At 34.1% G+C, this 14,435-nt stretch overlaps 2 protein-coding genes and 1 long non-coding RNA gene across 5 annotated transcripts; 1 reads left to right on the top strand and 2 right to left on the bottom strand.

Annotated features, from left to right (window-relative positions):
- Nucleotides 1-1,107: 1,107 nt before the first annotated feature.
- LOC108452466 (universal stress protein PHOS32) lies at nucleotides 1,108-2,684 on the top strand. The gene is made up of 3 exons (XM_017750259.2): nucleotides 1,108-1,615; nucleotides 1,732-1,829; nucleotides 2,049-2,684. Exons 1-3 carry the CDS (start codon nucleotides 1,297-1,299, stop codon nucleotides 2,331-2,333), a joined length of 702 nt encoding a protein of 233 aa, XP_017605748.1. The 5' UTR covers nucleotides 1,108-1,296; the 3' UTR covers nucleotides 2,334-2,684.
- A 4,878-nt stretch (nucleotides 2,685-7,562) lies between these two features.
- On the bottom strand, nucleotides 7,563-8,434 carry LOC128293184 (uncharacterized). The gene is made up of 2 exons (XR_008283285.1): nucleotides 8,220-8,434; nucleotides 7,563-8,130 (listed from the first exon to the last, which is right to left on the bottom strand). It is a non-coding gene; the product is annotated as an uncharacterized LOC128293184 (long non-coding RNA).
- A 1,541-nt stretch (nucleotides 8,435-9,975) lies between these two features.
- Nucleotides 9,976-14,190, bottom strand: LOC108453709 (WEB family protein At5g16730, chloroplastic). 3 transcript variants are annotated; one of them, XM_017751976.2, is made up of 5 exons: nucleotides 13,868-14,190; nucleotides 11,734-13,193; nucleotides 10,996-11,109; nucleotides 10,730-10,879; nucleotides 9,976-10,465 (listed from the first exon to the last, which is right to left on the bottom strand). In XM_017751976.2, the coding sequence occupies exons 2-5, from the start codon at nucleotides 13,177-13,179 to the stop codon at nucleotides 10,319-10,321; spliced, it is 1,857 nt and encodes a 618-aa protein (XP_017607465.1). In that variant the 5' UTR covers nucleotides 13,180-13,193; nucleotides 13,868-14,190; the 3' UTR covers nucleotides 9,976-10,318. The 3 variants fall into 3 exon arrangements, with proteins under 3 accessions (XP_017607465.1, XP_052884773.1, XP_052884772.1); XM_053028813.1 differs by having other exon boundaries at nucleotides 11,734-13,218; XM_053028812.1 differs by lacking the exon at nucleotides 13,868-14,190 and adding an exon at nucleotides 13,669-13,860.
- Between the last annotated feature and the right edge of the window lie 245 nt (nucleotides 14,191-14,435).

Consider the following 14,435-nt stretch of genomic DNA (forward strand, 5'->3'; position numbering starts at 1 on the left):
AAAATGATCTTTAGAAATTTCACATACTTAGATTTGTTGTTCCCTCAAGAGGAGTAAAACAAGGCGAAGACCTTAGTATTAACTTTGAGACTTGTGCAAATTATGAAATGGTTTCCCACCCAGCTTCAGATAATGGTCATTTTTCCAAAGCATTCTAATTCATTGCTTTCGAGTACAAAGTCTCTAATTTATACTAATGTCCCCGATCGAGCTAGAATGTACAAGTAGATTAGGCTCTTCTTGGTATGGCACTTTACCCCTCTCCAAGGTCCCTCCCTATCAAAAGATATTCGAACCACATCCATTGGGCAAGGGTTTGTTTTGTTAAAACTAATTTTATTTTTGACCTTTTAAATAATTAAGTGGTTTTTATTTTTGTAAAAAAAATTAATTTTTTTGTTGTAAAGTTTATTGCTTTATTTGTTCTAAATTTTAATGGAAATGGAGGAATATTTTAAAACAAAGTCACTTATGAAATAAAGGAACACCAAGGAAAAACTAAAATAGCCAAAGTGAGATACAATTGTGAAAATATTTTTTATAGAAATAAAATAAAAACTATATTTATATGGATTTAAACCAAAGTATTAGATTTAATATTAGAAAATTTTCTTAAAAAATATTTTTATATTTATATTGGTTTTAAGGTCAATTCATCTACAGTGAAATTTTTTGTTTTCTATCATTTTTACTTTAACAAAACATTTGTAATGAAAAAACGAAAATGATTTTTATTATTTTTAATTTTCACATATTTTTATTTTTTCAAAAATCATTTAAAAATTTCAATCAAATATGTTCTTTTTCAATGTTTTTTTATTTTTAAAAAACGAAATTAACTTAAGTTTTCTAAAACCAAATGGGCCCTAAATTTCCAACTTTTCCCTACTCGGTTTTTTTTTTTTGAAACATCTGTCCCTCGGTTTAATCCGGCACGTCTCCAAACTCGGGTATGAAGATATGGCTCTCAAAATATATGAAAGACATAAGAAAAACGAATATATATTAAAAATATGTATGGACACTCATACCCCAATCCGATCGGCCAAGCTAGGAAGGAGGGGCCTAGTATTCATGAGAAGCACGTTGAGGAATAGCCCCCACAAAGGAAAATGGAAAGGAAACCAAAGACCTGCTTTCATGATTACAAAACAAAAGAAAGCAAAGTTTGCAAAAATAAAATAAACCCACGGCACCAAACCATCACCTAGAAATTTGGTTCATAAAGTAAACATATATATATGTATGTATAATCATTTGGTGTGAAAGCCTAGCAGCAGTGAGGCATTTTAGGAGATGGGAAGAACAGGGGCAAGGTTGCCAGGTTTCTGTCTAAACAGGATTAGGCCTCATGTTAGAGTGAAGTCTCCTCCAATTCAAGCCAAGCCTAATCTGGATTCTTCTAAAACTGATCAAAAAGATGAAATTAGTGGCAACATTGGGGAAGATAAATCCAGAAATGGAGAAAAAACTGGGTTTTTAATTGGAAGGAAAATCATGATCGTGGTTGATTCCAGCATCGAAGCAAAGGGAGCTTTACAATGGGCACTTTCTCACACCGTTCAGTGTCACGACACTCTTGTTCTTCTTCATGTCACAAAGCCTTCAAAACAAGGTGCCAAACTGATCCATTTTTTTTATTCCTTTTATGCTAAACATCAAAAATTGTTTTGATTATTACCTTGAATTACTCCGAATATAAGGAGATAAACTGATAACTGGAAAATACAGTGCCAAATACAAATGAAGATCACGACAAGAACAGAGCCCCAAGGGCATGTGAACCTGTTTCCTCGCTCAAAAACATGTGCAAACAGAAGAGACCTGAGGTAGGTTGCGACATAATGAATGCTATAATAGTCAGTCAAGTACTAGTTGGATTTTTTTACCTATATATATATATTTGTTATTTTGCCAGTTAAAATCAAATTCTAATTAATTTTAATATGAAATATTACCAGCAAAACAAATTAAAACAGTTCCTATAATCATGCTAGTCTTGTTCTGTTCACAAAGACATACACTTAATTATGGGTTTGGAGTGTTAGGTTGAAGTAGAGGTGGCAGTGGTGGAGGGGAAAGAGAAAGGTCGAACAATAGTGGAAGAAGCTAAAAAACAAGGAGTGGCACTTCTGGTTTTGGGACAAAAAAAGAAGTCGATGACATGGCGTCTGGTAATGATGTGGGCAGGCAGTCGAATGACAGGTGGAGTAGTGGAATACTGTATCCAAAATGCTACCTGCATGGCTGTTGGAGTCAGAAGGAAAAGCAAAAAACTTGGGGGTTATTTGATCACCACTAAACGCCACAAGGATTTCTGGCTCTTGGCTTGAAAACTAAACTGCTGCTTTATTTTTTATTATTATTGGAATATCTTTCTAATTTCATTGTTTGTATATAATATTATTTTGAAGTTCTGTTAATTCATAGTTATTTAAAGATATGTGTCCTAAAGCTGTCATGTAAATAAAAGTATATTGACAAAAGGAGAAGGGGGGCCGTTGGTGTGGGTGGAAAAAGTTTGTGTTGTGTAATTATTCATGGCCACGGAAATTATGGGTAAAGGGAAAGACAATTGAGTCCCTTTACAACTTCAAGGTTTGCCCGATTGGGGAAAAATCCATCATCGATTTGAGTTGTAAAATTAAGTTTAGTTTTTATAATAAATTTGGAACCTTCTCGAATTACCAACATTTGTTGAAGCTGCAATGTGTTTTGGCTTCAACCTTTCAACTTCTTTGTTTATTTGGTTAACGATCATGTTTCTATGCACCAAATCAACCCATTATGCTTGAATCTTAATTTCTTCACAATAATGAAATTGGATAAAAAAGTTTTCCCAACGAAATGCATAAAATAAGTGTATTTGGTCTCCGGATGACTACAAGCTTAACCACTGTAAATCATTCGTATATTCTATATGGAATTACCGGATAGTTGCAAATTCGTCAGTTGTCCTACTAAAAATCCATCTGAATATAATACTAAACTAACAAAATATACGGACTTTTACATTTGATGCTATTAGCTTTATAGCTTAAATCCAATCGAAATCACCCCAAAAGTTGGTCAAAAAATAATGTGATGAATTAATCAACCGAATTGAATTATTTCAGTTAATTTAATCTAATCGAGAATTAATTAAAGATTTTTGAAATTTCAATTAATGGTTAATTTAATTCAAAACTGAATAACTAAACAAATTAACATATTAACCAAAATTATTAATAATAAAATATTACAAACCCAATATATTAAATAAGTCTAATATATTATATAAACCCAAAATATAAAAATTAAATAATAAATTTAAAACTAATTGAATTTATACAAATTATTATAATAGACTTAAAATCATAATAGATTTATATCTTTTAAACTAAAAATAAATAAAAATAAAGGAAAGAAGCCCTAAAAGAATTCATCATCAAACTCAAAACGAAATTTGAATAGGTACAGCGTGACACCAAACCATCCTCTAATCTTCTTTATTTCTTTGAATTTTTTTTTATTTTCAAATTTCTTTTACTTATTTCAAAATATTTTTATTTTTAAAAGTAAACTAAGTTTATCCTATTTTAATTACCTTAAAAATTTCGTCTTTTAATCCCTTTAATTAATTACTTCCATTAATCACTAGCTATCCACCTAATTTTTCTTAAAATATTAAATTATATTTCTCTTTCTGTCTCTTCCGTTGACTGCCACCATTGATTAAAATAAAGAAAAAAAATTGGATATTATACTTTCTACCATCTTCTTCCTTATATCATTGTCACCATTGTTTCTCTTACAGATCTTCTCATTCCTCGCCATCAAAATCGTTCCCTGAAAATCATTCAATGATCCCGCTTACCCGCTGGTGAAGGGCTCAGTTTTCAATCAGCTTTTATATCTAAACTATCTTTACAACTACCAAGCGGAAGCAGCCAAAGAACCGCCAACTTACAGGCTACCAGCGAAGGCGCTGGCCGTGCCCCGGGCACTGCTTGGTGCAGAATCGATTAGCATAGAACCAACTGAAGCAATATCCAATGGAACCCAATCAAAGTTGATGGTATAATGTCCAGACCCGACCATCGATTCCCATCAACCGGATACCAAAACGCTACATACATCTTGCTCGATCCATTAATTCTGAACTGAACATCCTTCAATCTGAACAAAGAAGTTACTTTGTGTCATGTTATTGCAAGGTAAAAAATCTTAACACATTCCTCTGTATGACATTATGTGGTTAACATGGGAGAGCCAAATTTTCTTGCACTAGGTTAATATGTTTGTTTGCTGATTGTCTGAATATTACACATCAAAAACGAACTAGAAGCAAACACACTAAAAGGCCAAAGGTAGAAAAAGATTATATAACCTGTTGTAAATTATCCATCGTTCTCAGTTGCCAAGCGAAATCGAAATAATATGTTCCATCTGACTTCCTGTGGAATAAGGATTGTCTTCCTCTACAAAACCTATTAAAAGTGTGACTTATTGTGTTCTTGTTAGGGTTTTAGGATACTTTATCCGGAGGAAGTATGAAGCTTAATATGAAACTTAAGCAAGAACGTAATAAATTCGGATAAAGAATGAAGAGAACTTGAAATTTAAGTTAGGAGGTTTTGAGCTTGAAAAACAGATTGAAAGCAAAGAAAGAGAGTATTTTGGATGAAATTCTAATGAAATTTCATTTACTTGAACGAAGGCTTAAAGCCAATACATATTCTAGTATTACAGCTGGTCAACATAAACAACTTTCACCTAAACAACTACCTACTACCACTAAGTAACATTGAAACTTGAAAAACATTGCTTGTACACTTTAACAAGTTGATTTATCAATTCATTAGCACCTAATTACATCAAAATGTGTCACCAATTTAGTTTAAATCAAACTAAATTACAAAACAAAATTTAAGGTAACTAAAAGAATGAAATATGATAATAGTAATGTGCTTCAGCATCTGCATGCATACTTCATGTACTGAAGGTATGGCTTGATTTGCTTCTCTATACTTTATCTGCATAACTTGTGGTACATAGTCAGCTCATTGGCTGCTTCATGTGCTATATGCATACTTTATCCGGTAATAATACAGCAGCTTGATCTTTTTCTTTACAGCTGCATGTACTTCATCCGGAGATATTCCAGCAGCTTGATCTTCTAGCTTGATCTTCAACACTTCATCCGCATGACTTGTGTTGCTTGGTCTGCTCCTTCGTTGCTTCTTATGCTGCATGCAGGCCAACTTCAATACTCCTCATGGGCTTGCATGCTGTATAGTTCTAACTGATCCCTTTACAACCAGCCTTGATTTGAGTTTGCTCAAGCTACCATCAGTATTTTGCTTGGCTCAAAACACCCTCTTCACTCCAATAACCTTCTTGTTGGCTAGTATTGGAACTAAATCCCAAGTTTGATTCTTGTCAATCATGTTCATCTCATCGAGCATGGCCTGCTTCCATCCTTGTTGAGTTTCAGCTTCTTCAAAACAACATGGTTTAACAGCAACTACTTCAGCTCTTTCATAAATCTCAGCCAATGGTCTAGTGCCTATGACTGGTTTATCATCAATGTCCATTTTAGGACCATTTTGATCAGCTTCAGTTTGATCTGTAACAAAATTTTCAGAGACTTCATCTTTGATGCTACAATCAGATTTCTTAGAATCTCGAGTTCTTTTCGGAGAAACCTTCTTGTTAACTTCAACAGTTTCCCGAGCTTTAGGCTTCTTAGTCTTATTTTCCAGCTCTTGTTGCGCTTCTTTCTTTGCAGCTTCTGCTGAAGCCAACCGGTCTTTGAGATTCTTCAGTTCTTCTTGTGCTTGCTTCAGTTGAGATTCTAAATCTGCAATACGAGTGCCAAGCTTCTTTTGGTTCAATGGATCAGATTGTGTAGCACCTCTTGGTGAACGATGATCTCTAAGCTTAGGAGTACTAAGATTAATAATGGGTCGGTGATGTAAAGGTTCTGAATCTGAACTCGATGGTCTAACCTGATGCGTCCCTTAAGGAGATTACCTTTGTGGCATGTTCACAATAAAACTTTTTTCAACCATGGTCACTGACATAAGCTTGGATCCATTTGAATCACTAATTAGGCATTCTTTACCTTTGAATACTATTGAATATCCTTTTTGAAGCAGTTGAGCAATGCTAAGCAAATTTCTATCAGTTTCAGGCACCAACAAGACATTTGTAACAAGTTTGGTACCTGTAGGAGTGTTTATCAGCACATCTCCTTTGCCTTCAGCTTTGATGAAGTGTCCATTTCCAAACTTCACCCTTGTTTTGAAGCTTCTGTCAATTGTCTTGAAGATAGTGGCATTAAAATTCATGTACTTTGTGCAACCACTGTCAATTAGCCATCCTTCTGTGGCTTTTCTTTTGGTAGATGAGCAAGAGACAACAAAGACTCGTTCTTCTTGATCACTTTCTTCTTCTGCCACTTGAGCTTCAGCTCTTGGCTGTTGAGTTTGATTTGGTCTCTATCTGCTTTTGATTCTGCAGACTTTTTCAGCATGGCCCATCTTGTCGCAGAAGTTGTACTGCACATCAGGCCTGAACCAACATACTTCACCCGGATGACATACCCTTTTGCAGTGCAAGCAGGGTGGATATCTTCTTTCACCATCTAATCTAGGCTTGCTTGAACAGGTTTCCTTTCCTTTGTATGCAGAGGAGCTTGAGACTGGTCTATTTTTGACTTGGAAGGAACCTTCTTGATGCTCCTCCTTTCTACTAGCTCTCCTTTGCTCTTGAGCATAAAGGGCATTGATCAGCTTTATTAATGAGATGCTAGTTAAATCTCTTGAGTCTTCAAGGATGATACCTTTGCCTCATACCTTTCAGGCAAGGTTGAGATCACCTTCTCCACAATTCTTGCATCACTAAATTGTTTTCCAAGTTGCCTTATGCTGTTTACTACAGCCATGATTCTGTCTGAGTATTGCTTTACTGTTTCTTCCTCCTTCATCTTCAAGTTTTCAAAATCCCTTCTCAAATTCAATAGTTGTTACTGCATTGTTCTTTCAGTCCCTTGGAACTCCTCCTTCAGCTTATCCCATGTCTGCTTTGGTGACTCACAAGCCATGATTCTTGTGAAAATCACATCAGACACACTATTTTGGATGCAAGACATGGCTTTGTGCCTTTTGGTTCTTTCATCTGAATGTTGTCTGATCTGAGCCACTGTTGGGTTGGCTCTAAGAGGTGCTGGTTCAACATCTGAGTTAACAACCTCCCACAAATCAAATGCTTGTAGGTAGGTCTTTATTTTTACTACCCATATGTGGTAGCCTTCTCCATTGAACACTGGTGGTGGCACTGGTGAGAATTCTGATGAAGACATGGTGCTAAGGATTGAAATATGGCAGGTCTACTAAGAATTCAGCTCTAGATACCAATTGTTGGGGTTTTGGGACACTTTATCCGGAGGAAGTATGAAGCTTAGTCTGGAACTTAAGCAAGAACGTAATAAATTCGGAAAAAGAATGAAGAGAACTTGAAATTCAAGTTAGGAGGTTTTGAGCTTGAAAAACAAAATAAAAGCAAAGAAAGAGAGAGTATTTTGGATGAAATTCTAATGAATTTTCATTTACTTGAATGAAGGCTTAAAGCTAATACATATACCAGTATTACAACTGGTCAACATAAACAACTTTCACCTAAACAACTACCTACTACCAATAAGTAACATTGAAACTTGTAAAACTTTACTTGTACACTTTGACAAGCTGATTTATCAATTTATCAGCACCTAATTACATCAAAATGTGTCACCTATTTAGTTTAAATCAAACTAAATTACAAAACAATATTTAAGGTAACTAAACAGAATGAAATATGATAGCAATAATGTGCTTCAGCATCTGCATGCATACTTCATATACTGAAGGTATGGCTTGATCTGCTTCTCTATACTTCATCTGCATAACTTGTGCTACATAGTCAGCTCATTGGCTGCTTCATGTGTTGTATGCATACTTTATCCGGTAATAATACAGCAGTTTGATCTTTTTCTTTACAGCTGCACGTACTTCATCCGGAGATATTCCAACAGCTTGATCTTCCAGCTTGATCTTCTGCTTCTTATCCTGCATGTAGGCCAACTTCAACAGTTCTAAAGCCAGTAGCCTGTAAGTTGGTTGTTCTTTAGCTATTTCCGCTTAGTAATCGTAGACATAGTTTAGATATAAAAGCTGATTGTAAACGGAGCCCTTTACCGGCGGGTAATCGAAATTGTTGATCAACTTTCAAGCGACAATTTTGATGGCGAGGAATGAGGAGATCAGCAGGAGAAACAATGGCAGCAATGGTACCGGGGGGAACATAGTAGAGTATAATATCCATTTTATTTTATTTTATTTATTTTAGTCAATAGTGGTAGTCAACAAGAGAGAGAAAAAGAAGAAATATCATATAATATTTAAAAGATAGTAGTTATTAACTAATAATTTGTAAAACTATTTTAACTAGAGTGATTAAATTGACAAAAAAATTTAAAATAATTAAAATATGACAAACCTTATTTTAGAATAAGCATTAGTATAATTTGCCCTATTTTTAATGTAATATTTATTATGATGATTTTAAATTAATATTATTATTGTGCCATTTGTTTTTTTTAAATTAAAACAAAAGAAAATCAACAATAGAATATCAACAATAGAATCATCTTTTCATGTTTCAAATTTATTTGAACAAAAGAAAACATATAAAATTTTCGATTAATTTAATTAATTACCTAACCTAATTAAATTAATTTTAATCAATTAAAATTTTTGAAGCAATTTCGATTCAATTACGATTAAAACTTTTACAGTTTCAATTAATTCTATTAATAGTAATTCAATTCATGTATTAATTAAATACCGTAAACACATTCAATGATGGCCAGTCTTTTATTGGAACAGTTACCCATTTGATCATGCATTGCTTAAACATCAAAGACATAAAGGCAATAGATTCCAAAGCAATTGTCTTCTCTATCTTTCCTATGACCCTTAGAGCCTTTTATAAAGATTTATGATTTATGCCCATCTATGGATAAGTATGCTAATTGAAGGGTCCTTTGTTCCTTAAACATGGAGCATTCACTTTACCTAAGCAAAGAAAGATTGAATATTCCCACACCATTGGACCCAATATACATCCCACTCACCAATCCGTCGAAGTCGTATAGGCTTACAAAATTTACCAAAAGAATAGTTAAATAATATGTTAACAAAATATCAGGTGAAATGGCAGAGATTAAAACCACTCCCAAGTTTGATTCTTGGTCCCTTTTTCAGAAAACAAAAATGATACCAAAGCAGACTTAAATAATGGCTTACTACTGAACCGCTCATGGTCAAACAAATCTATGTTGCTCCAACTCTTATATTAACGCATATTGCAATATGAGTAAGGATTCCAATTCTCCACTCAAAATAAAAAATAAAAATTAGGAAAAAAAAAATGAATGTGTAACACTAAAAAGTGCTTTTAAATTTTATTTTTTTTATAAAAATTACTTTTGAGAAATTTAACACCATCAGAAAAATAGTTTAAAAAATAAAATATCCATTTTAAACATGATATTTTAAATTCTTTAATGAAAACAATAAAATAATTTCAACCAAAAGCAAAACGCTTGGTTTGAGTGAAAATCTCAGTCTAAAAAGAAGCTCCTTGAATACCATTACTTTTGGTCTGGTTGAAAAGTTTCTTCTTACCTCAATGATAAATGACACCTTCCACTCAACTCCAAACAAAATAAAAACAAATGTAACAAAACTGAAACATCTCTAGCAGGTTTGCACTAATTATATACAAGCAAGTACTCTTAACTCATGCTGTAGGAGATGCCGTATCCTTTTAAAATGAAAAGATGCATATGATATGAAACTACCACAAGTTAATCTAGGATAAATGGTCGAGCAGTGGAAGCTTACACAATGATCTCCCCGTAATGCAAAGTCTAGGGAATACAGCAACAGCTTTTGAGGCAACCTGTTCTACATTATAGTATAGATTAAACACAGCAGTCAAGTTCACAATCCTCCTAAAACCCAAATATTATGCACGACACAGTTGGGAAACAATTAATCAGAGAGAACTACAATCCCAAAGTGCGGGATAAAATATACCCAGATGGTCCAGACGTATAGCTATGATACCTTTGCAAGTATTTACATCTGCTTTACAATTTTGACCAGTCCACCTGATAAGAACTGGCAAAAAATTTCTAATATATGCAATAACACAAAAATGTGAAATCCTAGCTGCATATGAAACAACAAAAATTGCATTGTAGGATCAATTTTTGAACCTGTGTTAGCATTCAGTGACATGAAGTCGCTAAAAGTTTCTCCTTCATGCGAGAAATAAGCTTAAACTTTTCCTCCGCCTCAACCTGCTGGCGAATATCAGTTTGAGATGCTCGGTCAGGATGAAATCTTAGCAAGGCTCTTTTATAAGCTGCATGAATCTGTGAAAGGCCATCAATCTGTCAGTGAACAACCTAAATTTTTAAGATAGCCATAGAAGAATCTCCTCACAGCCACACAGAGCAGGAACCATAACCAGAAGTTAATAAAACAACAGCGTGTTCGTTATTTTAACTGATGTAACAAGATAGGGGCAGAGAACCTAATTTGATAACATTGGATACTGAGAAAAAAAGGTATCCGAATCAATCGAACCCTTCTGAGGATTCACTCAAAATAATTATACTTATTCCGATTTCACTCACCTCATTGGACAAGGGATAAGAACCACCACCAACAGGGATTCCCAAGCTACGAAGCAATGAGGCCATATCGATGCATGAAATTTCCAATTTACTAAGCTCCTTCCTTACTTCCATTCTTAGTTGTTCCTTTAGGTTCATATTTTCCTCATCCTAAAGTAGAAACCATTTAACAGATTAAGACATAACTAATCAAATATAAAGCCAAAAAGTAAGTACAAGCAATATGTAAAATGGGGATAAGAAAAATTATAGATAGATATCTCTACCTTCTTTTGTGTCTCTCTCATTTCATCCAGACGTTGCTTTTGCCGTCTCTCCATATCCAATACACGCATACTTTCAGCTTTTTTCCTTTTTCGCAATCTTTGAGCCTCTTCAGCCTGCAAAAGAAGTTCGATACATGTGAAGCAACAAGTTCAATCAAATATTCCATTTACTGCAAAAAAATATTCACCAAAAAAAAAAAAAGAATTACATTTTATGTAACATAAAAAATAATTCCATGTAAAAAGAAACACCTTCCAAATCAATGTTTTCAGACCTAGGTTTAAGTTGACCAAGCCATTGGCAGAACTAATTTGTAGTCCAACTTCATCAAGTTTAAACGCTAAAATAACACAAAATAACCAAATATAAAACTGTTAATAAGACCGATATTAGCTATCCAGAAAAGAGACAAATTTGTTTTAACAAATTAATTGTGGATAACACACAACACAACTAAAATGTATACAAATTAACCTGAGTTAACGGTACAGTGGATGACAAAAAGACCACAAAGGCAACTGCTTTTGAAGTTAAAGAGTTGATGAGGAAGACGCGATTGCATCGACACAGTTTTTGACAACTAAAAGATCAGACCACCATATAAAAGACTAGTGGTAGAATGCAGATTACCTCATCTTCAAGCAAGTTTTAAAATGATTAATTATTTGTTCCCTAAAATCCTAGCAATAAACTGAGAGAACAGCCAAAAGAGAGAACTAAAAGTTTAAGTGCCAAACCTGAATTTTTAACTCTCGCTGCCTAGATGCCCATTCTTCCTCCACAGCTCGCTTGTATTGATCTGTCTGTTTGAGCTTTTCTCGGTCAATAATCATATCCTTTTCACAAGAAACTATGGCATCAACTACTTGAACATGTAATGCATCACTTTCATCACATTTTTCACTGCTGGGCATAGAATTAATTTTTGATTGCTCGGCTATTGAAAAAGATTGCTGAATTCGAGTTTCGTCATTCTGAGAACTGTCCCCATCAAAATAAATCTTACTACTGGTTACTGGAATTCCATCTAATGGAGTCCTAACAGAAGTGGATTCATCAAAAAGAGCTCCAACTTCAACGTCAACAGGATTCATATCATTTTCAACCTGTTTGTCTTCCGATGATTTAGGACTTGACATCAATGGTTCTTTGGATTGTAGCTTCTCCTTTTCATTCGCAACTGTATTTTCATGTTGGAAATCACTTTGGTATGGGTCAAATTTTGAGGGTGCCCGAGAAAACTCTTGATTTCTATCCCTTGAAAGAGGAACTTCCATAAATCTTTCTCTTCCAAATATAACATCAGCCTCAATATGAGAAAACTGAGCTTCAGCAGTTGGCCTATATTTTGACTGTGAAAAGTTTTCATGACCAACTTTCTTCTCAGATCCTACAGAAGGCCTTTCTGTCCTATCGAGACAAGTATCATCAAAGTAACTATCACTATTAGTCTCAAAGGCAGGAGACTTTTGTTTCTGAATATTTGAATCACTTGAACTCTGGAATGCAGAGGTTCCAGCATATTGCTGACTCCTATTTTCTCCAACTCCAGGAGTACCATTACGTGATACTGAGGCACTCGTCTGATCCTCTGAACCAGATTGACCGTTTCTAACATTATATCGTTTTCTCTGGAAAGCTTTCTCCCACTGTTCTTTAAGTTTTCCGATAGAACCTTCAATAACTTCACAATCAGAACAATCACTTTCAGATGAGCTATCCTCAGAGTCAGGACTTAAACCAAAACGTTTTCCACAAGGAGTCTTCCCAGCATATGTTTTCTTGCACTTTGATAGTTTGAATGCAGGTTTCTTTTCCCTGATGAACGAGCAGTCATCGTCATCGTCTAATCCTGTAGATTTCTTCATGAAGTTAGGTGCAGGACAACTTTTTCTTGAAGAGGCATCACTGTCCAAGTCACCAGCAGGTTCAACACAAATTTCGGGATCATCTATTTTATCAGTTTCATCATCATCGATGCTGATTACACTGGGAGAAAAGAAATGCTTGCCTCCCTTTGATCCACTAGAACCTTGTAAATTTTCCTCCACAGACTCAGGAGCATCGATGATGACGACATTCTCAAATCTATCACCATCAACATCAATGAAAACAACATTCTCAAATTTCCCTTTTGAGTTGCATCTTCTCAGCAGGTTCTTCCTGGCTTCTTTCCCTCTCATTTTACTTTTCCTTCCTGCATACACAAATGCATAACATATCTGGGATTCACAGTATTTCAACAACTGCTTCAGAAAATATGCAATAATCTCACATCAAACTTTCATGAACATACAACGCCCACTTTCTTAAGCTTATGAAAATGAAAATATTGAAATATAGCTTGAGAATGTTACAATCCTAATTTACAAAATTATTAATAGCTCTTCCAGTTAAGCAACATTTATTTAGCGTTTTAAGATAAGAAACATAGCCGACAACCGTTAACACAACATAGCTTTTTGAGCAAGCGCCTAAGAATTAAAACCTTGTCCCCAATAAAATCCTCAATGAAGCAGACCGCAACATTCAAGCACATAATCTAATAAACACGGCGATTGAGAAGTTAAGTAATAGTTAAAATTTTGAAAGCTCGAAACACAGAAACATAGCTGAGGTCATAAAGATTAACTGAACTAAAAATAGAAACAAAACAAGCGAATTCAAATAACCTAGCATGCATAAGTTCACTAAATTCACAAACGAAATCCACGAAAGATAAACCCTAATTCCAGTCAGCATAACACAAAATTGAAGAGAAGTCATAAAATATAAGCATATCCAGGATATAACTACGATAAAAAAAATTAAGAAAGTGCGAAAAAGAATTAAAAGATCAAATTACTAAAAATGCAACGACACCGAACCTACCTTAATCGAAGTGATCGAGAAGGAAACAGATAGAAAGGACGGGAGATTTAAAGGGAAAAAGAGGCGATGGATTTATTGGGAGAAATAAACAGCGAGAGCATTGACGAAACTGGGACCTTAGGGTTTTCGATAAATCGTGGAGAACGCTTTCGATTTTGAACCAAAAAACTGTTAAATCCGAAACAGGGAAATTCGTTTTGTCAAATTTAATAAATAAAGAATGGAAGATAATTTTGAGGGAAGAAATAATTAAAAATTAAAATGATAAGAATCTTGTTTGGTACGCCGAGAGGAAGAAAACTGATAATTACTCACCTTTTGGAAATTTTGATATAAAAATGTTGAGTTTTATTATATGAAAAATAAAATTAAAAATATTTAAACTAAAGCATCAGATTTATATTTAAAAGATTATTGGAAAAATATATTTACTTGTTCAATTATTTTTATTTTTACAGAGCATTTTATCGGAATAATGAAAATTATTTTTAAAGTTTACATATTTTCATTTTGTAAAATTATTTTAGAATTTTCACTTCTTTTAATATTTTCATCTTCTAAAGAACTG

This window comes from Gossypium arboreum, chromosome 5, assembly GCF_025698485.1.
Source record: "Gossypium arboreum isolate Shixiya-1 chromosome 5, ASM2569848v2, whole genome shotgun sequence".
Classification (NCBI taxonomy): Eukaryota; Viridiplantae; Streptophyta; class Magnoliopsida; order Malvales; family Malvaceae; genus Gossypium; species Gossypium arboreum.

Bases quoted from the DNA above. Each gene is read 5' to 3' on its own strand.
- LOC108452466 (XM_017750259.2), top strand. From the start codon at position 1,297: ATGGGAAGAACAGGGGCAAGGTTGCCAGGTTTCTGTCTAAACAGGATT. The intron at 1,616-1,731 runs GTGCCAAACTGA...TGGAAAATACAG, and splicing joins CACAAAGCCTTCAAAACAAG to TGCCAAATACAAATGAAGAT. The intron at 1,830-2,048 runs GTAGGTTGCGAC...TTGGAGTGTTAG, and splicing joins GCAAACAGAAGAGACCTGAG to GTTGAAGTAGAGGTGGCAGT.
- LOC108453709 (XM_053028812.1), bottom strand. From the start codon at position 13,762: ATGACTTCTCTTCAATTTTGTGTTATGCTGACTGGAATTAGGGTTTAT. The intron at 13,194-13,668 runs GTTATTTGAATT...TTGTGTATGCAG, and splicing joins AGTGAACTTATGCATGCTAG to GAAGGAAAAGTAAAATGAGA. The intron at 10,466-10,729 runs GTGAGTGAAATC...GGCCTTTCACAG, and splicing joins CTTATCCCTTGTCCAATGAG to ATTCATGCAGCTTATAAAAG.